Here is a 26,241-nt window from a genome sequence, read left to right on the forward strand (position 1 = left end):
GTTCACAGTATTACAGATGTATCCCCCCTTTTGACGCCCCCTCCATCCAGCCCCTGCCCCACCTCAGGCCTTCACTACACTATTGTCTGTGTCCATGCGCTATACATATATGCATATATAAATTCTTTGGTTAATCTCTTCCTGCTCTGCCCCCTTCCCTTTGAAATATATCAGTCTGCTGGATGCTTCAATGTCTCTGGATCTTTTTTGTTCATCAGTTTATTATACTCATTAGATTCTTCATAAAAGTGAGATCATATGATATTTGTCTTTCTCTGACTGGCTTATTTCACTTAACATAATGGTATCCAGGTCCCTCCATGCTATCTCAAAGGGTAAGAGATCCTTCTTTTTTATAGCCTCACAGCATTCCATGGTATAAATGTACCACACTTTTTTTATCCACTCACCTACTGATGGGCACTTGGGCTGTTTCCAGATTTTAGCTATCCTATCTAATAAAAGAGAAACATGCAAATTGACCGTACCTCCGCTATGCCCACAAGCCATGCCCACAAGCCAATCAGGAGTGAGTATGCAAATTAACCCAACCAAGATGGCGGCGGCCACGAAACTGGAACGAGCAGGAGGCTTGGGTTTCTCCCGGCGATGGAGGAAGCCAAGCTTCCCACCCACCCTGGCAGGCCCTGGCCTCCGCTCAAGGCTACAAAGTTTCAATTATAGAAGATAAATAAATCATAGATGTTTGCTTCCAGCCGGCAGGTGCTAAAAAAAAAAAAAAAAAAAAAAAAAAAAAAGGCAAAAAAGGAGGGGCTGGGAGCTTGGGTCACCAGGGGCCATAGCCAGCCTGCAAATAGCCATCAGCCCCTCACCCAGGCTGGTCAGGCACCCCAGTGGGACCCCCACCCTGATCCAGGACACCCTTCAGGGTAAACCAGCTGGCCCCCACCCGTGCACCAGGACTCTATCTATACTAATAAAAGGGTAATATGCTAATTAGACTGGGAGACCTTCCAGGAGACCTTCCAGACGTTCTTCTGAACAAAGCCATGGTGGCCGAGGTAGAAGCGGTTAGAGGCCAAGAGGGGAGGGCAGTTGTGGGTGATCAGGCCAGGATGGGACAGCAGTTGTGGGTGATCAGGCTGGTGGGGGGCAGGACCATTGGGGGTAAGCAGACCAGCAGGGGGGCCAGTTGGGGGTGAGCAGGCCGTCAGTGGAGGTCAGTTGGAGGTGATCAGGATGGGGGGGGCAGTTTGGAGTGAGCTAGCCAGCAGGGGGGCAGTTGGGGGCGAGCAGGCCAGTGGGGAGGGGAGGTGGGGCGAGAAGGCCAGCAGGGGAGGTAGTTGGGGGTGAGCACACTGGCACGGGGGGCAGTTGGGGGTGATCAGGCTGGCAGGGGGGCATTTGGGGGCGAGCAGGTCGGCAGACAGAGTGGTTAGGGTCAATCAGGCAGGCAGGTGAGCGGTTAGGAGCTAGCAGTCCTGGATTGCGAGAGGGATGTCTGACTGCTGGTTTAGGCCTGATCCCTGTAAACTGGCAGTAGGACATCCTTCAAGGGGTCCCAGATTGGAGAGGGTGCAGGCCAGGCTGAGGAACACGCCCCCTCCCCCGTGCACAAATTTCGTGCACCGGTCCACTAGTTGTAAATAATGAGCATAGCAGTTTTTTAAAAAGTTAAAATATAAATTTACCATACAACCCAGCAATTCTACTCCTAGATATCTATCCCTATGAGAAATTAAAATATCTGTCCACATGAAGAACTGCACATGAATGTTCACAGCGGTATTACTCATAACAGCCAAAACCTGAAAACAACTCAAATGCCCATCAACAGTGAATGAACAATCAAAATATGGTATATTCATACCATGGAACCTATTCAGCAATAAAAAGGAACAAACTGATGATACATACTGTGACATGAATAAACTTCAAAATTTTTATGTAGGGATAAAAATGTTCTAAAATATATTTATGGTGATGATAGTACCATTCAGTAAATTTACTAAAAAATCACTGAACTCCACACTTAAAATGGGTCAATTTTATGTAAACTATGCCTCAATAAAATTGTAAAAAAAATCCACACCCAATGGAGATACTCAGTTCACATTTTATATGTGTCAGAAATTAACATAGTATCCCTGTTTTGCATCAACTTAGCACATAGCAGTCCAAAATTTGACCAAGTATTCTCAGGCAGAAATAGATTGAACTGCAAGAAGTACCCACCTGTAAGTAAACTGAGATACACTAGGAGTAATTAATAGACTCAAATGTCTTCAGGTCCCCCAGTTCTGTCATTAGGCAAAGCTCCATATTCATAAATGGCATGTCAACTAAAACACGAAAACATGAAGATTTGAGAACCATTGAACAAAAAATTTTAAATAAGGGAAACTGAGATATAGTAAGAAAGATAAAGAAAAAGAAACAGAAGAAAGACATAGAATGCCATCTCTAGCATCCATGTCTCTGGATATCTAAGGCTGAGAAAGTGTTGCCTTTTAAGAGGAAAGGAAACTAACCTTAATCTTGTAGTTTTAAATTGATCATTATATTTCTGTAACTATGGAAATTACAATATTTATCAAAACTGTCCAAGACTTGCCAAAACCGGTTTGGCTCAGTGGATAGAGCGTCAGCCTGCGGACTGAAAGGTCCCAGGTTCGATTCCGGTCAAGGGCATGTGACTTGGTTGCGGGCACATCCCCAGTGGAGGGTGTGCAAGAGGCAGCTGATAGATGTTTCTCTCTCATCGATGTTTCTAGCTCTCTATCCCTCTCCCTTCCTCTCTGTAAAAAATCAAAAAAAAAAAAAATTGTCTAAGACTTTCTCAATCTTTAATTCTTACAGAATATCCCATTTAGAAATTGAGAGTAAATAATATTCTATATAATAAAGAGCTAATATGCTAATTAGACCAAACAGCCGAACAACCTTCCGAACATCCTCTGGACGAAGCCGGGGCTGCGAGGGCTGGCCAAGGCTGAGAGGCTGCAAGGGCCAGCCGAGGCTGCGAGGGCTAAGCCCCTTGCACGAATTTCGTGCATTGGGCCTCTAGTTAATAATAATAAGCATGATAATTACTGCCAACATTTTCTATGTGCCAAGCAAAGTGCTACGAAATTCACATATATGATCTCATTTAATCTTTGCAAAAACCCTAAGAAGTTAGTAAAATTATCATCCCGATTTTCCAGATGGGAAAACTGAAGCACAGATTGATAAAGCGGAAGAGTCAAGCACAGACTGATAAAGTGACTCATGATCCCCAAAGTTTGGTAATTCTGACAAGGAAGTGGCAATAGCAGTGACATCTGAAGGAAGGACACTTACAGAGAACAGCACTTTATTAGGGAATTCCTAAATTAAACCAGCACGTTTCAAATCGAATCCTCCTCTTATAAGCCTAAAGATTCTGTTTACTAAAGTGTTCAAGAGTAACAAATAAGATGTAAATCAAGAGACTGAAGGGAACCCCCCCAGGACATAAAAATTTGACTAGTTCCACTTTATAAGTATTGCCTTTTCAAATCACTCAGTAAATGCATCTTTCCAAATCACTATTCCAACCTGGCTCACAGCTGCTCAGCCATCCTTCCCACATTCTGGATTATTTGACTCAGTTCAGGAGCAGCAAGACTTCAATAGGCTGAAAAGTGAGGTGACCTCCAGACTTCTCTCTATTCCCAAAACACTAAGCCCATTCTCTCCACATGGCCTTCCATACCCATCTTCATTTGTGTAAACCCTTTATTTCCATTAGTTCTCAGATAATGTCAGATCCCCTTCTCAATGCTGCCCATCTCAGTCCCCCACATCTGCATCACTGCTCTGGGCACACAGATCTTCCTTACACTATTATGTATTTAACTGTGCACATCTCATGTCCCCAGTGACACAATAAGCTACTGGGGCAGGAAGCACTCTTGCATCATTCTGTATCCTTGTGAGTAACTAGTAACACTGTTAACCACAGGAATTACATAATAATTTCTAAAGCATGAGTAAGTTTGTGTTTGTGCTCTTTTGTACTGCTACACTTGTATTTATAAGTACTTAATTGCACCTACCAGTACTCTAAGATTACATGCTCATTGTTGGAACTTCATTTCTTTGTTTAAAATTTTTTATGTTTAATTTTTTTTAAAAGAATGAAGCTAAAGACTTTAAGTGTGGCAGGCACAAATTGCCTTTTTTCCAGAAGAACTAAAATCATTCTATATATTTTTACAGATGTCTAAGTATACATCCTATTTTCTAAGTTTTTTTCAAATCAAAGGACATTAAATAAACATCTCTTTGGATGAAACTAACATGAGAATCATTTGGAAATGTGTAAAATAGTGAAAGCTTTTTTTGCCAAAATAATGCCAAAAGCTGTTATAAATGGCAAGAAGGTAAACTGAGTTGATATATGTAAATATAAATGTACAGGAAGAAAATGGAGGGTAAAATTGTAGGAGTATGTAATGTATACATACACACAGCATGATTACAACTATGAAAGATGAGGAATCTGGAACAAAGCAAGAGTTTTCTTGTATTACAATGCTTCATTTCATAAAAATAAATGTTAATTAAAAAATACAGAAAGAAAAGCCCAGATCTGCATACATTTTAAAAATACACATAACTAAAATATTTCATACCTGTAAACATGGCGTGAAAATAAGGACTACAGGCGGCCAGCACCACTCTATGAGCAGAGATTTCCATGTCTTCAGCCACAATTGTGACATCACACAGCAAATTTTGACTGTTTACAAAGCAGAGAGAAAAAATTTTAATGATACCAATAATAAATGTCCTAAGCATCCTATGCAAAAATGTGACAGGAAAAGCCCACTTTTTTAAAGTTGAGACTAACTAAAAGCTACCATCCTTTAGAAAAGGATTCCTAAACAGGACCTACGTAGAAAACTCTTGTGGCAAAGGCCCGACATGCCTTGGCCCTTACTCAGAATCTTGCCTTTGTATAACAGAAGTATTTCCACCCTTCATTACTGATTTCACAAATTAAAGGAAATTACTGGCAGCAAACCATCGATGGACTGTACAAAGAGAGAATGTTTAAATTAAGAACAGCATCAGCAGAAATGGCAAATGGCAGTCTGACATTAAGCTAAAGACAAGATAAAACACATGTAGAAAACTAAACTGGGTCGAAGTACCAAAAATACACATATTCAAAATGACCCTGGGTCATCACAAAGGTAAAATTAAATATAATTTCAACTGCTGCTTTAAAGGCATTTGGACATTTGAAACTTAATGCAAAATATCTCATGCCTCAAGGCCCGAAAATATTTCCACGTATAAAATTAAAACGCATTTCGTTATCCTAAACCATTATTTTACCTTAAGCCATTATTCAGCAAACCTACCTCCAATTCTAAACTATCCATTTTAATTCATTCACAAGTATATGGGGTAAGCACTTTTTACATGCTATACAAGCTGCTTGGTGAGATTCTCTCGCTAAATAAAAGTGTCTTTTTGGCACACAAAAAAAAAGAAAAAGAAAAAGAAAGGTTGCTGATGCTTATTCCAGAACAAGCAAGAAGGCACCAACTCTAAAAGTGACTCATAGTCTTGTTACCAACGGCTGAAACAGGTGTGGGGAAACCAAGTCCTTTCATTGCACCTCAACTATCTGAGCACTGAATTTATATGTATAGCATGCATAAGTCACTCGTGGCCCCACCTCTACTATTCTGCCTATTTCCTCCAAGGGTGGCCTGCCTGCTTCTGTAAGTTTCTAGAAGCTTATAAGCAACATTTTCACAAGAGTCTAACCAAGTCCTGTTAGTTTTCCACACTGTTTACAAACTTGTTGCTGTGGAGTTCATGCAAAAAACTTTCAGAGAACGTATTAGCATCGATTTTCCCTCCAGTGCAGGAGAAACTGTAAGAAACATCATGGCCCCAGCACCGGTGATGACTGCCGTCATGGGCTTCACCGGCGATAAGCCTGCTCTGCCCTTCAGATTGAAGTATAGCTAATGGGTGGTGCTGATGTAATGGCTCACGATGCTGTATGAGACATCAGGCAGGTCCCACGTTAGAGTCATAAAAGGTGGCATAATGTCTCACGAAGCTGTCATTCCTCCATATCACTAATCTGTGATTCTTCCGTCAGTGTGGAGAACTGACAATGTCTACCATCTGCTCTGAGAATATACAACCACTCTGCAATTCTATGAATTGCCTGGATTCACAAATAACCAGGGTGAGAAAAATCAGCAGTGTTTTCAGGAGGATGCTATGCAAGAGCTTTACCTGCACATATTATCTCATTCAGACCCCACCACAATCTTATGAGGTAGATATGATTGATTTTTACCCCAAAAATGTACAGCTGGGGAAGCCAAGGTTAAAGATGAATAAGCAGCCCTAGCCAGTTTTGCTCAGTGGATAGAGCGTCAGCCTGCAAACTGAAGGGTCCCAGGTTCAATTCCGGTCAAGGGCACGTACCTTGGTTGCAGGCTCCTCCCCGGCCCGGGCCCTGGTCAGGGCGTGTGCAGGAGGCAACCAATCAATGTGTTTCTCTCACATGGATGTTTCTGTCTTTCCCTCTCTCAAAAATCAATGGAGAAATATCCTCAGGTGAGGATTGGAAAAAAAAAGATGAATAAACAGCCTAAAGTCTTTCTAGTGGCAATACCAGGATTCAAATCCACACAGACAAGCTCCAGAGGTCTCTTAACCACTACACAAATCCATCTAAAGTTGTGTGGTTTTAAGACGTGTTACAGTTTGAACAAAACAGGGAATAGAAAGTATAAATAAGCCCTAGCCAGTTTGGCTCAGTATAGAGTGTCAGCCTGAAAACTGAAGGGTCCCAGGTTCGATTCCAGTCAGGGCAAGTGCCTTGGTTGCAGGCTTGATCCCCGGTCCTGGTTGGCGCACATGTGGGAGGCAGCCAATTGATGTGTCTCTCTCCCTCCCCTCCACTCTCTTTGAAGATCAATAGAAGGATAACCTCAGGTGAAGATTAACATAAAGAAAGACAGTATGAATTATAAATGTGTAAGTTACAAATAACACCAATTTATTATGTGACACAATATATACTAAAAACTATGTTTAAAGTTGTATATACAGTATAGTTTATAAAGGCCCAATTTTGGGCAGTTTTTAGCACTACCTCTATAAGAATATTTAGAAAAATCAAAGTTTATTTGCTCATTCAACAAGACCTTGCAGGATCATCTCTGCTTGAGACTAGCAGAAAGGACTGAGAATCAAAGATTACAGAATAGAGTGGAAAGCACCATTGTAAAGATGCTTTGGAAATAGGGGAGCATCTAAATCAGACTGAGGGGCAGAAAAAGCTTCCTACAGTTACTGACCTTAAGCTGAGTTCTAAAAACAAGTCAATGTTAGCTAGATGAAGAAGGAGCAAGAGAACTCCAAACAGACAGAACAGAATGTGCTGTTGCATGGCGACCTGGAGCAGCGGAGCCCAATGGGGACATGTGGAACAAGAAATGTGAGGAGGCAGAGGGTGTGAACAAAGGAGAGGAGGGGCTGGGACGGCAGGCAGTCGGCAGAGCTGCACAAGTCTCTCAAGAGGGTCATCTGCATTTTCCTACTGTGGGGGGCCGGGGTATCTGGACACAACTCAAACATCAGTCATGTGCATCTTTATGCCTGTTTTCCTCATCAGTAATCCCCTCCTAGTGCTCTAGCTTCAAGATAGAACTTAAGTGGAATTACATTTGAACACCTCAAAATCACATAATTAATTATATTCAGCTTCAATTACAATTACTCATTGATCCAATTCTTGTAGCATAACACCTGCTGGATGTCACGTAATTAGCTTATTAACTGATGTTAACTAGTAAGGTAAAAACATTCCCAAACTAGTAGTGTGAAGCCACACCCTGGGTGAGGTCACATGGAGTCTAAGGGCCACATTGCAAATTAAAGACATAGTTTCAGTGTTCAATTTTTATTTTGTCTCTAGATTTTAAAACAGCACTCAAAGACCAGAGAGATCTGACCCATCTTCTTAGCTTTCAGCCAGTTTGTATCTACTGAGTCTGGCCCTTACCTCCTTCCAGATGTGCATGCTCACAAGTTGAATGACTCTGGGGTGAAGGGTGAGGAGAAAGGAGCAACAAACAAAAAGTCTGGCAATAAAAATAAGAGAAACTTGTTTCAGCAGCCCACACCCAGTCTACATGGTAAGTTTCTGAGTTTATGTTCCTCTATTTTATGTTATTACTTAAAATCTAATGAGTGAATGGACTGTGGAAGGAAAAGGCTTTCAGAATAATGAGATACAGTTGCTATTTAGCATAATTTGCATTTACCCATACATATCCAGTGTGGCTAACTGGGCGCCAAGCACTATGTCAGTTTACCACAATAAGCAAGATAATGTCCATGATAGCAAGGAATTTACAGTCAAGCAGGGGAAACAGACAAGCTAACAGGTAATTACACAGTAAACCTATGACTATTAAGATGGCGCAAGTTTGGGGTGTTTGGGAACACACAAGAGAGGCCAACTCTATAAGGGCTTTGGAAAGAAGTTGCTTCTAAGCTCAAATCTGAAGAACAGGAGTTACACAGACCTTATGTAAAACTCAGATGGCACAGAAAAATAAAAGGCACTCCATCTCCTAAATGAAATGACATCATGAGAATGGGTCCTTCTCGGGGGGAAAAAATAAAACTGCTTCGAAAATTAATAAAACATGCCTAAACATACCAAGACATTCTTCGATTTTCTGATATAAAATGAATGAATTCTTAAGGCTAGAAAAACTTATCACTGTTGTATATATATCTTCTTAAAGTAAAATGTACCATCGGGCTCTGAGATATCAAAAATAATTAGTAGTCACATGAAACAAGAATTTACTTTCCACTGGAAGTAGGGGTGGTGGGCAGCTGACATAGCATCTGTCCACCTTTCTTCCTTGGGTGCCAAAGAAAATCTGGAGGCACTTCCTGCCACATGGCAGGGAATTCAAGTAACAATCGAGGTGCCAGGCTGGTGAAATGCGCTCTTAGTCAGAGTCCACAGGGCAAACACAGACCACAGCCAGGAATGTACCCCAGGACATCTTGGAACAGCATCAGGTGTTAGGACAAAAAAAGAAGGCAAGACATTAAAAAATAAATTTAAAAAAAAAAAAAAAAAAGAGGCAAGAGCTCATTCTGCTGAAAAGCATTCTCACAGGAGAAATCCACCACCTCATCCCCTTCTCTGACATCTCCTGAAGCAATCTAGACACTGGTAGGGGATGGGCAAGTCTGATACTGTTTTGGCTCCCATGCAGCCTTTTGGGCATGCTAGCTGATTTCGAAGGGGAACTGGGCTTACCAATACTTGTTGAATGCACTGTTTAGTAGTGATTGCAGAATTTCTAAACCAAATAATTTTAAGTTATTCATGCTCATATGGGACTGGGAAAGAGAGCTATATCTGGGCCTCCTGTCTAAAAACCTCCAAAAACTAGTCTATATTAATTCTTTAACTTAAACCTTACAAAACTCCTGTTCTCCCACTCCCACAACCACACTTTACACCAACTATAATTGGAAGAAAAGTGACTTTTACTCCTCAAATTTCACTTCCATCAGGCAAAAATTCACGGGACTCTCTGGCAGACAACTGTTATTCTACCAATTAGAGGGGCATCCCAAGAGCAGAGTGGTGAGAACAAGGAAACTCTTTCCCAGAAGTCAGGAAACCACTCTCAGCCACCCTTTCCTGGCAGCAGGAAGTTGATGCAAGGACAGGAAATAAGAAGTGATTTTCAGCTGTACAAGGAGTAGGCCTCTTCAGAGATTTTTTGTTTAAGAGTTACTCCAATGCCTATAAGGGGTAGGAGAGAAGAGAATAAAAAAAAAAAAAAAGGTGTGTGTGTGGGGGGGGTGGGGTGGGTGCTAATGAATCCCAAAGAGAGTTCATTTTTTAAAACACTAGCAGTTGACTTCTTTATACAATCCTGGCTATACTACTGGCAGCCAACACTCTCCAGCTATTCAAAGGTCATTCTTTGTTCTGAAAATCAGTATCAACTACCCACCTGGTGACACACTAGCTCCTGAAATGGTGCAACACAAAGAACATGACGGTACTACTTCACAGCCATATAGTTCACGCCCAAAATGAAACAAATAGATGAATGAAAGCTACAGCTAAATAACCCTAGCAGGAGGCAAGGACACTTGGTCTGCAGGTAAGCAGGAAAAAAATCTCACGGGCTCTGGGAATGTCAGAGTCGCAGTGAACCTTAGACTGCATCCCATCCACTCCCCTCACTTTATAGTTAAGGCTCAAAGAGAGGCACTCACACAACACTGGTGGAAGGCCAGACTACCACACCCCAAGGAAGTGGGGAAGAAATGCGAATAGGACTATTAAAGTCAGCCTTGCCTGGTTGGCATGGCTCAGTGGTTAAGCATCGATCTATGAACCAGGAGGTCACAGTTTGATTCCCAGTCAAGGCACATGCCAGGTTTCGGGCTCTATCCCCAGTAGGAGGGGAGCAGGAGGCAGCCGATCGATCGATGTTTCAATGTTTCTCTCTTATGGATGTATCTATCTCACTAACCCTCTCCCTTCCTCTCTCTCAAATCAATAAAAATAAGTATATTTTTTAAAGTCAGTCTTTCTAGACTTTTCAAAGGAAAAGAAAAGCCATTAAAGATCTCAGTCTTAAAACAACCTATTATTCTTACTTTTCTTTCAATTCCACTTAGGAACCACTGCATTTTACATTCTAATAATTACTGTTGCAATGGGATTAAAATACTGAAACAGCATGGCCAAACCTGCTGGATAATCCCAGCTACATTTTTTCCCCAAAGACTAAATGAAAACCTACTTATTGAAAATGCTGTCAGAGTAAGACTAGGAAGGAAGCAAATCAAACATCCAATATTCATTTTAACTTTCTCTTGTCCCTCTCAGAAGCCAGTGTGCTCTTTGCAAAATACAAATCTGATCATGTCACATCCCTGCTTAAAATTCTTTAATGGCTTTCTCCCAGGAAGTCCTGATAAAGAACAAAATGCATAAGGTCCTGAGAATGCTGGCCCTCACCTACCCACGCAGCCTCCTCTCTTGCCATGACCTCCTGACCATCTGTGCCCAGCTGCTCCTGAGGTCCTCCAGTGAGGCCAGCTCCCTCCCATCATAGACTTGAGCACTGCCATTCCCCAGCTAGAACACAGTTCTCAAGTCTCTCTCACTCCATCTGGACTTTATTTCCTTACCTCTATTTCTTTTCAGATCTCAGCACAATTATTCCCATCTTCTCAGGGAAGCCTTCCTTCATAGCCGTGTTATCTGCCTCCATATCCCTTCTTATAGCACTTACTGCCACTGGAATTATTCATGTGATTCTTTGACTGATTAATGCCTGCTTCCTATAGTCAACCATAAGCCCCATGAGGACAGCAACCATGTCTGTTTTGGCTCACCATTGCATTCCCACCAGTAGATAAAGTTATTAACTCTTTAATTTAATTAAAGAACAAATGAACAAATAAGACATAGCACAGAGACATTAAGGGAAAGTTTAGGACACTCCCTTTTTAGCCCAAACTTTTAAATATATGGGGGAAAAATGTCTTTCACAAAATGCTAAGAAAACAAAACCAATACTGTTCATACATACATTAATCTCTTAATTAAAAAAAGAAAAGCTACTCATATTTCAATCCACTTTTAAAGTCACTCTTTTCATTACAGTGACTCTTAACACATTTGAGAATTACCTAGGCAATGGGTAGGTTCCTAAAATTACTACCACCACCACCAAAGAGAGAGTTACATTCTTCTCTGTCTAAAACTTTTCTTTCCATATTCTTTGTGATAAGTTAGAAACGCTAGAGACTACCACTGTCCAATAGAAATATAACACAAATCACAATTTTCTAGTAATTACATTTAAAAATAAACAGTGAAACAAATTTCAATAATAATTCTATTTAACCCAAAATATCCAATATATTATCATTTCAAAATATAATCAACTTTTTAAAACTTATTAATAATTATTTACCATTCTTTCTTTTGTACTAAATCGTGGAAATCCATTATGTATTTCCTGCTTACAGAACATCTCAATTCATAATAGCCACAGGTCAATATGGCTACCATTCACACTTCTAATCAATTATTTGCTCTCTTTCTTCCTTTAAAACACTTGCAGAAAAGGCTTTTAAAAAGCAACAAGGAGGCAAGAGGAGTGTATTTACTATAAACAGCTGAAAATTAAAGGGAAGACACCCATGTTTACATGTATGTTAATGTAATGATACCTTCTTAATTCGTTCATGACTTTAAAAGCTTTCTTCACGTGCCAAGGATTCACAGTCACTGGGCAGTGTTTTTCAGTACTATCATCTTTTGAATCGACAGGCTTCTGGTGACCCTGCTTTGTGCATCTGTAGATAAAAGAAAAGAACAAAAAACAGAAAAAGACCTTATTAAAGTTAATTTAGTTTAGGCTTTTCAGGCTGCAATACAGATACAGTGAATGCCCCCTCCCACACTTCTTTAGAAGTCTCACAGTATAGTATATGCCAATGTAGGATTAAGAGGCAATTCAGAACTTTCTGATGGTCATTATGAATTTAACAAAAAAGTGGGTAATTACCTCCCTGGTGTCAAAGCTCTGTCAAAGATGAGCACCAAAAATTCAGTAAACATGGTTCAGCAGACACCTCCAAATAAAATGCTAAGAAATGATCTCCTCTGTTGGATAACTTGGTAAATGATAGAGCCAGGTAGGAGGTATGTCTGACTCTCAAGCTCATTCTTTTCATTAAGTTTCCACATCATTTCCTGCATTTAGCAATGAATATTTAATTTCATATTTAAATTTATAATTTTTAAGAATACAAGGCCATATTGGTATTACTGTATAAATTATTCTTCTGAGACCTGGAAGCCAAAAATAGCCAATAAAATCAGGGTACCCAGAAGAGGAGGTGACATTAACTGCTAATGGACACAAGGGAACTTTGATAAAATGGCTGTACAACTTTAGAAATTTACTAAAAATCATTGAAGTATACAATTATGTGGGTGAATTTTATGACATGTAAATGATATCTCAGTAAATTCATTAAGTAAAAAAATCAGGTTACCAAATTAAGCCTTACAAAATCTCTCTCTATATATATCTCACATATATATAACTCACATAAGAACAGCAGGCAAACATCATTAGTTATTGTGTTTCTCTTCATAACTCTTTCCTGACACATTTCTGAAAGGCTGATTCATTTTTAAAAATACTATCTTTCACTAATTCATTCAGCAAATATTTCTTGATGGCCCACTATGTACCAAGCACTGTTCTAGGCTCTTGGAATACATCAATAAACAAAACAAAGATCCCTGTCCTCACAGAGCCTGGAGTCTACTGTGTGGCATTGGGAGAGGGGGGAGATACACATAACAAATCACGAAAGTATGAGGCACGTTAGACAATGATAAGAGCTATGGAAATAAGAAAAGGGGCAAGGTAAAGAGAGTCAGGAGTGCATAGTGAGACCAGGACTGGGGCAGGCTGGGACAGGGGAGCGCAGATCATGTAGGGCCTCGTAGGACATTGTAAGAACTTTGGCTTTTACCCTGGAGTGAAATGGGAAGCACTGCAGAAGAGTAACACAATCCAACTTATATTTTCAAAGAATCATTTTGGCTGCTGGTTGGGAATAGTCTATGTGGGTAGAAGATGAAAGGGGGAAAGCTATTTAGGAGAGTAATGCAGTGGGAGATGAAAGTCACTCAGAGCAGGGTAGTGGCAGTGGAAACAGGAGCAGTGATGATAAGTGGCTCAGTTCTGATATATTTTAAAGGTAGTGTCAATAAGATTTGTTCATAAAATGCAAGATTTGTTCACATATGGCATGTCAAGAAAGTCAGAATGACTCCAAGGTTTTTGGCCAGACCAACTGGAAGGATTGAGTTTCTGTTTATTGGATGGGGAAAGCTGTAAGTAGAACCGGTTTGCAGGTAAGAAGATGAAGAACTCAGCTTTATATATGTTGGTTTTAAGATATCAGGCCTTGAAGTGAAAATGTCAAAAAGATATCAGATGATACTGGAGCCTAGAATTAGAGAGAAAAATCTAGCTGGAGCAATGTGGACATCATTGATTACCTAGATCAGAGATTTTCAACCTTATCCATCTCACGGCACACATAAATTAACTAGAGGTGCGGTGCACAAATTCGTGCACGGGTGGGGTCCCTCAGCCTGGCCGGCAATTGAGGCCTATGGGGGGGCTAGCCGGCCGGGGGGGAGGGGCCGCGGTAGGTTGGCTGTGGGAGCGCACTGACAATTAGGGGGCAGCTCCTGTGTTAAATGTCTGCCCCCTGGTGGTCAGTGCGCATCATAGTGACTGGTCAACCGGTCATTCTGGTCTTTCAGTCATAACAGTCACTTAGGCTTTTATATATATAGATTACTAAAATTCTATAGCACACCAAAAAATATATTTTTTTGCCAATCTGAACAAAAAATAGGTATAATTTTGATTCAGTCACATGGGATGGTTTTGTTGTGTTGGGTGTTGTCATTTTTTTTAAATTTGACAATGTAGCAGAAAAAGAGGTCAGTGCCCCTAACTAGTCAGGTATTGCATGTTTTTAAAATTCTTGCAGCACACCAGTTGAAATCATTGACCTAGACCGGCGGTAGCCAACCTTTCGGACCTCACAGACCACCAGTGGTCCACAGACCACCAGTTGGCGGACCACTGACTTAGACGGTACAGGAAGCCATGAAACTCAGGCACTCAAACATTCAGGTAACCTCCAACATGAACCACATGTTATCCTTGCTCATTCCCACATGCCCCCAGAATCCACACTGAGACAGCTGATTATTCCAGAGCTCACCTACTAGAAGTGAGCATCAGTTCTGCTTCCCAACCATGCGAGAGTTTTTAAAGGGGCCTTACAAATGACTTCATGCAAGGCATTGCATCCAGTGGATGAGCCCACAACTGGAGTGCACTCTACTCCCTGTGGCCTCGTGTGCGTGTGTGTGTGTGTGTGTGTGTGTGTTTAGAGGAATGAGTTACACCTGGCCTAAGAAAAAGAACTAGTAAGTCTAGAAGTCAAAAGATAGCAGAACATCTAGATCTGATGAGGTGGCTGAGGAAATACTTTATGGCACAAGACATATTCTCAGAATGCCACCTCCCTTCCTTCTTTCTGTAGAGAAAACAGTAGGAAAAAGGAGAAATGTGTAGATATATGCAACCTATACAAACTGTCTGACCATGTAACCCTGAATGTCCACATATTCAACAATTTAGTAATATTTACTTCGACTTCTAGTTTAATAATTTGGAGTTTACAACACAGAGAAAATATAATATTGAGGATCAGCAAACTACCATAGGGAGTTTTTCAGAAAATGCTCAAAATAGAAGAAAAAGCAACTCTGACCTACAAAGAATATCATTAAAAGTCAAGAATGCTTATATTTACTTAAGAAATTAGAAATTAAGACTTCTAGTATTAGAAAATTAACTTTAAGACAGCTACCACACAACCAATAATGTCTATATTGGTGCTTTCTGAAAGCTATTTTCAGCTCCCACTTTCTTTATGTATTCCAGGAACTCTGCAAAGAAAAGGCTTTATTCAAATGCTTAAAGAAATAAGTAAGAAATAACATTAAAATTTTTTAGTGTTCTCTGTACTGACAGCCACTTAAAAACAGCACCCTGCTGCACAAGTCTACATCTGCAACACTAAAGCCCTTTCCAAATTTTTCCATTTCCTGTGTGGTTTTGTGTTAGATGGTCTCTCATTCAGAAACAGAAATGAGTAACAGAAAATTACACTTCATGTCTAAAACTACAGATATGGGAAATGAACACATACTAGGAAGCAGCTAAGTGGAAGGTAACCCTTTAAGTTATACCATTTTAAGTGCAGAATTATATCTTGTCCCTGCTTCTTTTGCTCTTCATTCTGAGAACTGTCTTCTTTAAAATACCTGGAGAAGACACTTTTCCAAGGTTTTTCACTTTTAAGAAAACATACTCTAAAATAGTTGAGCCTTCCAAGGGTTTGGTTTCCAGCACACTGCTATGTTTTGTAATAGATAATCCTAAAGCCTTCTTTCAATGCCTGACTCTTCTGCACATTCCCAGCTGTGGGCAAAGGTGGCTTCTCGGACCAGCTAACTTTCTAACTGTGGTTGAGAACACAATTCTGACAACAACTGAATTCTCCAAGAAGAAGCAAATAGAGGGCGGTCTACTTCGAAGAGTCAAGACTCCACAATGAGGCAAAGGTTTAAACCTACTGCAAAAATGTTGAGGGCACTTTAAAAATTAGGTCCAATTTCTTTAACATGTGCATCATTTACTTGGGCACAGTGATGTCCAGTGGAAGGGGACAGAAGAATCACAATGACCCAAGCAATTTTTTCAAACTACACTTAACCATCCCACTTCACATGAAGATTCAGGCAAGCCCTTTTTATAGGACTAAGAATGACAGCATCTCCAGGAGTAGGGGTGAATGGAGGCTATGCATAATTTTTTTAAGTGATGTAATGTGCCCCACCACCTACTTAACTCCCACTCTAGGACAATCATCTCAGATTGAGAACAAACACTAGAAAATATGGGTTGGTTATGTTTTTAACGCTTTCTGGCAGAAACAATGCTATAATTCATGTGAATGATGCAGCTGCAAAATTTAATGGGGGACTAGACATTTTCACATTCAGAACACAAATACTTAGCCCCTGGGTGACCACCATCTCTGCTCTCCCTTTTGCCTGTTCACCTCAAGAGCTGCAAGACTCCCCTGCCTGCAATGAGTCACCCACCATTACTCACAAATTTCTGCCCAGTTCAAGTCAGCAGCTGTTGTTTTCAAAGTCAGCACCCATGCTGTATGGCTCTGAAGTTTCTCCGTTACTTTATAATATCGGTTTGGTTTTCTCTGCTGTCTTCCTAGCTAAACTTGCATTCTGATGCTGGTTATAGTACTAACATTGCTTCCATACACAAGTCCAGGATATCAGAACTATAACTAATATTTCAACTAATATGTGTTATGTCACCACAGTTTCCCAACAACATAGTCTCACATCCTTCATCTCACCCAAACAACCACCATACTATTACAAACTTTTACAGGTTGTAAAAGTAGAGGGCTTTCTCTCTTGCAAAACCCTCCTTGAGGTAGAGTTGTTGTTTCAGTTTTTGCAATTAACTAAAGGCAAAGAGACGTGCTTTGCAAATTTCCTACAAGCGTTTAGAATTTAAACTTTTATTAGGTCCAGAACCAGTAGACTAACTGTGACCTATAAACATATGGTGCTATTACACAAATAAATATAGCTTAAAATGTTAATGTCTGGCCCTGGCTAGTTTGGCTCCGTGGACAGAGCATCAGCCTGCGGACTGAAGGGTCCCGGGTTCAATTCTGGTCAAGGACACATGCCCGGGGTGTGAGCTCAATCCCCAGTGGAGGTGTGCAGGAGGCAGCCGATCAATGATTCTCTCTCATTATTGATGTTTCTATGGCTGTCTCCCTCTCCTTTCCACTCTGAAATCAATAAAAATACATATGTTTAAATGTTATTAATATCTACCCTAGACATGTAAGAACTTGAACTATACCTTCAGTATATAGAGTTTTAGAATTGTATATGAAGCATCTTGTGAGATTAGCAAAATTTCCTATCCAGACACAGAAATCTTACAGACAACATCAAAATAATGCCACTGAACAGTTCAGTATAATACATATATCACTAAAAGTTACCTTTCTGATTTCCCAGAACTGGAAAAGAAACATCTAGAAAAACTGGAAATGCCCAATGTTACTAAAATGAATTAGCCCTTGGCCTAGGCAGTTTGGCTCAGTGGATAGAGCGTTGGCCTGCAGACTGAAGGGTCCCAGGTTCTATCCTGGTCAAGGGCACATGTCCAGGTTGCGAGCTCCATCCCCATTAGGGGGTGTGCAGGAGGCAGCCAATTAATGATTCTCTGTCATCATTGATGTTTCCAACTCTCTTTCCCTCTCTCTTCCTCTCTGAAGTCAATAAAAATATTTTTTAAAATAAATAAAATGAATTAGCCCTTAAGGCAGAGTACCAAATCTATTGGTGGACAGAGGGAGGTATTACATGCCACCCCTCTCCAGCCCCCAGGACTTGGCTGTGTGGCTTTCTGGTAAGTTGTGGGGAAGCTTTGGCAGGAGGAGGTGGTTGGGATGTCTGAGGTGGAGAGGTTGATGGAAGATGGAGCATAATTGCTCTCAGATAGAACAACAGAGCTGTATAAAGCTCTGCTTCAGTTCAACTCAGCTCTCTCTCCTTCTTTCCCTCCCACCGACATGACAAACAGAGAACAATCAGGCACTTTTTGTCCCTGACAGTGCCTATTACCAGGAAAGGGACCAGGGTAAAAACATATCTTATGCAAGATCATTCTTATTTTAAAGAATATGTTATAAACAATTAACAAAGCACTGTCAGAGTGGGCTATTTATGAGGTTCTGCAAGAGAAGGAGGTTGATGAGCCACTTCAAACATTTTCATGTCTTTTATCACTCATATTTCTGATATTGTTTTGCCACTTTTCCTAGTATTGCCATCACTTGGCTGGTAAGAGAGGGCAGCGATATGACTTGGCAATTCAGTTGAATGGGCTACATTTTCCAGCGCTTGAATGCAAAGGCACTAGAAGAGGGCCAGAATCAGCTGGATGACCTGGATTGTACTCCTGCCTAAGCCAAATACTAACCAACTGACCTTGAATTAATTACTCAGCGTCTCTAGGCTTCAGACTGTTTAATTATAAAAAAAGGTTTTGTTATTCCACAAATATATCTAATATAAGCCATAACATGAAAGTCAAAGGTAATAACACCTTCCCCACTTGCCTCAGGGAACTATCCAAGTACTAAACACTACTGAATGTAAACAGAATTCAGAAGAAAAATGTTCAAGTAGGGAGCTAAACTGAATATGGAGATATATTTTTATGGGTTTTATAGGTCTTCCTCATCTTTAATTGCAATAGTCAATTAAAATTATTAATAATACTCCAGATAACCACCACTGTTAGTAAATCAAGGAGGCAAGCCCTGACTAGGTGCCTACTGCATGCCCTGTACTAAGCAGGGGAAGGGATATAAAGAAGGCTGAACACAGCAGCGTTCTCCAGTTACCATCTAACCGGGGAGGCACATCTGAAACCATCGAGGAAGGGCACAACCCTACAGGTGCAAGATTACAGGCTACTAATTATAAATACCATTGGAATGCAAAGAGAGCTGGAATGAGTTGAAGGAAATAAGCAAGACTTTTTGAAGGAAATGGGGCTCCAACTCAGTTATTTTAACTGGGGGCAGGAAAAAGTCTGGCAACTCTGGCTTGTGATAAGGCAGATTCTGAACACATAAGATATGGCCAAAATGATGGAGGGTTGTGACTACCTGGCTGAGTTTTGACATCACTCTAAGATATTTGGGAGGAAGGGGTCAAATAGTAAATAGACTAAAAGGTGAGGAGAGAAAACAGAGCTCAATAGGAGAAAAATCAGGTATCAAGTGATAAAATCTGTTCATTAAAATAGTAGCAGTCAGAATGGACACTTGAAACCAAGGCTCTACAGTTCCTGGAAGCTGATAAGATGTGGAGGGTGACGAAAGACAGAAATCAAAGACCATTCCAAGGATTTGGGTAGATTGATTATTCCACTGAATAAGTAGAGATGTTATAAAGGGAAATCAGTTTTAGAACAAAGATTATGAACTCAGCTTTAGAAATGTTAAATCTGAGATATGAGCTAAGAGTAGATTCAAGTTTGAAGCACAGCTCTTGAGCCCAGTCTTAAGAAACAGATGAGCCTCAACTTAGCAATTAATAGTTGATTGAAAAGAAGTGGCCAAGGCCTGCATCTGTAAGGAACAGCTACTGCCAATAAACAGTAACAGAAGAGAAGCCACGGAAGACAAAAAAGTGATCCACAGAGAGAGATTAGAGTCCCAGTTTCTCCTCTATAAGCTTGGGAAAGTAATTTAACCTCTGAAAAAAAGATTATTATAAGAGACCTGCCCAGCCGGTGTGGCTCAGCAGTTGGAACCAAGAGGTCGCTGGTTCAATTCTCGGTCAGGGCACATGCCTGGGTTGCAGGCTCAGTCCCCAGTGTGGGGTGTGCAGAAGGCAGCCGATTGATATATTCCTCTCTCTCATCGATATTTCTATCTCTCTATCCTTCTCCCTTCCTCTTTCTAAAAAGCAATAAAAATATATCCTATATAATAAAAGCCTAATAAGCAAATCAACCAAACAGCAGAACGACAGGTGGAATGACTGGTTGCTATGATGTGTACTGACCACCAGGGGGCAGACACTCCAAGCAGGAGCTGCCCCCAGCCCCCAGGCGAGCCAAGGCGGGTGCCAGCGGGGTGGGGGGGGGAGCCGATTGCCCCACAGAGGGAGGCAACCAGCGGTGGCAGTGGGGGGCAGGGCCGGCGAGCGGGAGGCGCCAGGCCGGCCAAGGCGGGGCCAGCGGGGCCCCCCGGGTGCCCCGTCAGTCGCCCCACAGATCAGCCCTGATTGCTGGCCAGGCCTAGGGACCCTACCCATGCATGAATTTTGTGCACCGGGCCTCTGGTTTTAAATAAATAAATTTGGGAAAAACAATTAAAAAAATTATAGGACCTACACTACAAGGTAGGTTGTTGATAAGATTAAATGGAATAAAGTAATAAAATAAAGCAAGTCACATTTAGCAACCTAAAAACTAGAGGAGAACACAAGAAAAGGTAATGTCATGGAAAGCAAGGGCTTGTTTTTCAAGGCAGAATCAGTGAAAAGAACTGGTCCAAAAAATACATTAGCAAATGCCAAGAGTCTGAAATGAAAAAGTACATAAGACAAAGTATATTAACCCACCCACTACAGTAATTGTGTTATATATTTGTTCCCTATCAGTTTCAACCACGAGGAAAAGGACTCTGTTTTGTTTTCTGAGTTTTTCCCAAAGCCGGGTCATAGTAGGTACCCAATAAATCTGAACAAAACCTGAACTCTCTCATTTCAAACAGTAGATACATTTAGAATTTGGAAGTATTCTATCGAAAAGCTTTCTGAGAGGCAATTTTCAATTCTTCATATCACCTTGATCTTAAGAAGTTGAATTGTTTTTCATAAACACTCCTGGTGCAGTTCCATAACAATCACAGATGAGTAAATTTAGAGTCACCTTCACAAAAGTATAGTTACTAATATTTAATAAATGCCTACTAAGTGCACTAGAAAATATTAACCAGAAACAAGAGGTTTTGGGGTTTTTTGGTGGGAGGTGGAGCAGTGATTTTCCAGCGTCAGGAAATTTTAAGACTACTGCATAAATGCTACTATTCCAGAACCCACTTCTCAAGTTCCCAAATGCAGTTAGAAATTTTCTTTATATATTACACTTCCTTCAATACACAAGGATTCGTTTGTCTTCTTTCAACATTACCTGATTATTTTAAAGATTTTTGTCTATCATTGAGGAGGTTCACCTATAATCTGAGAGAAGCCCAATTTACTTAGGACTAGTTAAACAAAAAACTAGTTAAACTTTTATAGCCAGTGGGCTATAAAGGACAAACAAATGGATATTGGGATAACCAATGGCAAAGTTCCAAATTCACAGGAATTGAATCTTAGAATTAAAAAGAGCATTAAAGGTCATCTGGTCCAGTGGATCACAAATGTCAGACTTCAATGAACTTTTAACTGGTCTGTGACAAAATGAGGGCAATGTAGTAAGTTGTCATAAAACTAAATTTATTCCACTTAAGAACTATCCTTTATTCTGAGATTATGTCCTTCTTTGAATTGGGAAGGGGTATTAAAATGTCCTTTCTTTTACAAAAAGATGATAGTTGATCATTAGTTTATCAATAATTTCTTTACTTGGCAAAACAAAATCAAAAAACTCAGCAATTCTATGTTGGACTTCAATTTTACAATCTTCTACTGCTTAAATCCCTTAGAACTCAGTCAACAAGATGTTTGCCAGCCTATGCTTGAACACTTCCAAAGTTCAAGAGTGTCCAGTGACGTGGAATCGACTGAAAAAAGGTATGGTTGCATCTGAAGCATGTTCGCTTAGTTTTGAAAAGGAAAAGCAAAAAAACAAGGTCTATAGAGAGAAAGTCAACTTGTGAAAGAAGAGCCAGTAGGAAAACAAAGGCCAAGAAAACTGTTCAGTGAGGGGAAGTCAAAGGATGAACTGTGTCCTATACCTCCTACCTAGTCTTCCCTTAACAATTAGGAAAATCCTCTCAAAAATAACTCTGAGAGTTAAAATATATAAAACATTCCTGAGATCACGTCTTATCCGTTTACATTTCCTTTTGTACATCTCGGTTGATGGCCTGAAACTCCTTTACTGATTTACATCTAATTTTTAGTTGCACACCTTTCAGATTCTGAGGCACATGTCCCATGGTCAAACTATCACCCAGAACTCAAAATGCAACAGCATCTAAATACCATGTGTACCCAAGGATGCAAAAACACAATAAGCAGAGATATGAAAGCCCAATAACAATCAATATGAAAATCAAAAGGGATGAGGAGTGGAAAAAAAGAGAAGAAATCAAAACCTAATTTCAACAAGTCCGTAGTGAAGGAACAAGGGAGCCTGGGCACAGTCGCCTCCATCCCTCCAAGACAATACGCCAACAGGCAAAAAGAGAACAAGGTGGGGTTTGAAAGCAATGTAAAACTGGCTGTTAAGAGAGAAGTATGAGCAAAAAGTACCACACACAGTGCCACAGAGATGGGCATTCTAATATTTGCAGAATGAATGAAATAATAAGCAGACAACGAGGATCTGAGTCCCTGGTTTCTACTACATCATCCAAAGCACTTTAAGCCCACGCCAAACATCTTTCTTTCCCTTAAAACCCAGGCTACAAATCTAACCTTATGACAGGCTGAGCCCTCCCAAGAACTTTCACCGGCCTCTGTCCTAGTCTAGCTGTAGCCCAGTGAGGCCCAAAGAAACTGCCTCCCAAAGACACTGCCTGCATTTCTCAAATCCAGCATCCATGATTCAGAGTAGAAGGAAAAAACAAGTTAGTGGGAGTGGAAGCAAACAGGCCAAGGGGTGAGAAGGAAGACTTTTTCTGATTTACAGAAAGGTAAATAACACTCTTAGGGACTCTGGAATGAGAATCAATCCTAGTTAGACCAAGTGAAAATAAAACCTATTTGTATTTATTATTAAATGAACAGAAACAATGCAAAGGTCTCACCAACTCTGGCCACCCATGACTTAAAGAAGTTTTAACAATGCTTTCATCGCTGCGGGCATCCAGGTTTTCCATTACCTCTCAGCCTATCGCTGTTAAGGCACTACTGATGGGGTCCAATACCAAAGAATTGTGCAAGACACCAAAACTATAATTAGCTGATCCTTCCTAGATTCCACTTATCAACATTTGCATGCAAACATCTATTTCATTTTTTTTAAATTACAGTTTACATTTCAGTATTGTTTTTTATTAGTTTCAAATGTACAGCATAGTGGTTAGACCATCATACACTTTACAAAGTATCCCCCCAACCCCCGGTTATTTATTATTTTGTAAATATTTTTTTATTGTTTAAAGTATTACATATATTAGGGTTTTTTTGTTATTTATATTTAAATCATTGTTTATGTCTCTACTCCCTCCCTCCAGAGCCTGCTTTTCCACACCCATTCTTTTCATCTGCATTCTAAAATCTTCTTGCTCTTCCCCTTAAAAAAAAAAAGTTTTTAAGTATTTTTATTAATTTCAAAGAAAGGGTGGGAGAGGGGGATAGAAACATCAATGATGAGATTCACCCATAGGCTGCCTCCTGCATGCCCCCACTGGGTATGTGCCCATACCGGCATCAAATCGTGACCACCTGGTTCGTGGGTCAATACTTAACCACTGAGCCACACTGGTAGGGCTTTCTCTTTCCTTTGGGTCCCTCTGCTCAAAAAGGCAAAAAGGGATTGTAGAGAACTAATATAAAGGGGGCAGCTTTGCTACAGAAAACATCTACGTGGCTTATTGTACAAACTATGTGTTGTCTATATACAAGTAGCATTTCCTGCCTTAAGTGCCTCTAAGCCTGGACATAACTTGTGCTGGTGCTATGCTCACGCTGCTGAGGTTAACAATCCACCATCATGTTTCCTAGGAATCAGGAGCTTTCCTGAACCTGCTAAGGAACAAAACCAGACCCCAAAGCCCTCAAAGACACAGTGATCATGAAGCAACTGAGCCCTCATTTCTATCAGACCAGGAGGGTCAATTCAAGAGGCTTATCATCTACTCCTTAGATCCCCATGACCTGTTCCACTCAAGCTAAAATCCATAAGGCACTTTTAAAAATTGTAATTCCAGAATCCTATTAGATTTCCTAAAAGGGTTCAGCATCAAAAAATTTATTCAGCAGAAGCCTAATATCCATATTTTGGCTGGAATGCTACCAAATAATCACAAGAGGCTGATGAGGCACAACTGCCATGGAATGAAGCTGGCAAAATCGAGGTAAAAAGCGATAAGACTCCATGAATAAACTCTCATGAAAAGGTAAGCCGTTCTTCAGAATGAGGTGTGTCTGCGGTTTGAAAAGTCAGATTGAAAAGGGCTCTTGTTCCTTCATGAAGATTCAACAAAGGAAAGCAAATCAAATTTGAAAATTTCAGAACTCGGAGATTTATAGTTCAATTTTACCAAAATGTTTTTTAAAAATCGTGTACTCAATAATGTAACATCTTCCATATAATTGTTCAGCTGTTATTATTTCTAAGAAGTAATTCTGTTGTAGGTAATGTTGAATGTATCTGGGTACCAAGAAAAAAGACACCTGTGCCTGGCAGGTCGCTACACTAGTGATGTGTCCAGGGTACCAAGGAAACAGAGGATGCTCTGATTTCTGGACACAATTTTCTGCAGTGCCAGGTAAAAGAGGTCACATGCCCTGAACAGCCGGACAGTGCTGTAAATGCTCCTCAATTAATTTTACTAGAAATTCGGAGAAGCAAGCAACCTAGATCAATTCATTGAGACGCCGGGCGTCTGGTACTTTCCAGTGCCCTTTTGCCAACGGACTCCTGAGCATCACATTTCCATCCCTTAGCAAGGGGTCGGCCAGCTGGGCACCAGCCGCCCATGCATTTCAGGGAGGTACACACGATGGGCAGAGTCCCCAAACACAGCCCCAACCCGAACCTCCTCTTCGCTGGGGATCGGGAAGACCCTTCCCAGGAAATCCCGGGCAGCGTTTTAAGTCACCGCCTGGCCAGGCTGAGTTTCCGTCCGCGTCCGCCTCAGGACTGCGGGAACCGCGCCTCGTCACGCCCCGCAGCTCCCACCTCCCGCCGCCCCCGGCGTCGGCTCCCCGGTGGCCCCCGGCGTCCAACGCCGGCGAGCACCCGGCGACCATCCCCGAGCAGCGCCCGCGATGGGCGACACGCCTTATCCGCAGCGGCATAGCCCGCCCGCCCGCTCACTCACGCGGGAGGCAGCGGCGGCGTCTCCATTGTGGCTCCTCTCGGGCTTCAGAACGCAGGCACCGACCGCCGCCGCCAGCACCATTCCAGCCGCGGACGCCGGCACTGCCCGCCCGCCGAGCCGCGTTCCATCCGCCCCGGAGGGGGAGCCGCTCGCCTCACCGGGCGCCACCACCTGCGGCGGCGGCCCCCGCGGCCATGGCCCGCTCGGCCGGGCGCGCTCCGTCTGACTGCGCGGCTCCCGCGCTCGCCCAAGTGCGGGGCGGCGGCGACGGTGGGACTGGCGGGCGCGCGGGCTCGGCCACTTCCGGGTTCGACCCCGCCGGCGCCGACGCCGTGACGGGACGGCGGTGCGGCCTCCCGCGGCGGCCGGGGACCCCTCCCTCGGCACCTCCTCTTCCTCCTCCTCCTGCTGCTGCTGGTGCCGCGCGGGCGTGCCCGGGCGCGGGCGCCTGCAGTGGGTTCTGTGGGTCACCCCGCGGGAAGCTAGGAAATTGGAGGTGGGGTGTTGTCTGTGCAGGAAAAGGGCGCCTGAAAGCACAGCATAATAGCGCTCGCTATTCGCTGATTGCTCTGCTTCACACGCTTGTTCACATTATTCTCTTTTGATTTGAGCATATGCCCAGGGAGGTGGGAAGGCTAAGCATAACCAACCAAAATTCCTTTACAAATGGTGACACTGAGGCAAGAAGAAATGAATTTGCCTATCTCGTGTCCCAGGCAAGAAGATGGGCCTCCTCCCTCAGTATAT

The 26,241-nt window shown here is 41.7% G+C and overlaps 1 protein-coding gene across 1 annotated transcript in view; it reads right to left on the reverse strand.

Moving 5' to 3' along the window:
• KLHL2 (kelch like family member 2) overlaps positions 1 to 25,805 on the reverse strand; it is an 88,617-nt gene extending 62,812 nt beyond the window's left edge. Inside the window, exons 1-3 of the mRNA XM_080675830.1 lie at positions 25,495 to 25,805; positions 12,262 to 12,387; positions 4,620 to 4,726 (exon numbers count right to left, since the gene is read on the reverse strand). Of these exons, the coding sequence (XP_080531956.1) occupies positions 4,620 to 4,726; positions 12,262 to 12,387; positions 25,495 to 25,520 (259 nt within the window). The 5' untranslated portion in view covers positions 25,521 to 25,805. The remainder of the gene's footprint in view (positions 1 to 4,619; positions 4,727 to 12,261; positions 12,388 to 25,494) is intronic.
• Positions 25,806 to 26,241: the final 436 nt, after the last annotated feature.

Source organism: Plecotus auritus (genome assembly GCF_963455305.1).
Source record: "Plecotus auritus genome assembly, chromosome: 6".
Taxonomy (NCBI): domain Eukaryota; kingdom Metazoa; phylum Chordata; class Mammalia; order Chiroptera; family Vespertilionidae; genus Plecotus; species Plecotus auritus.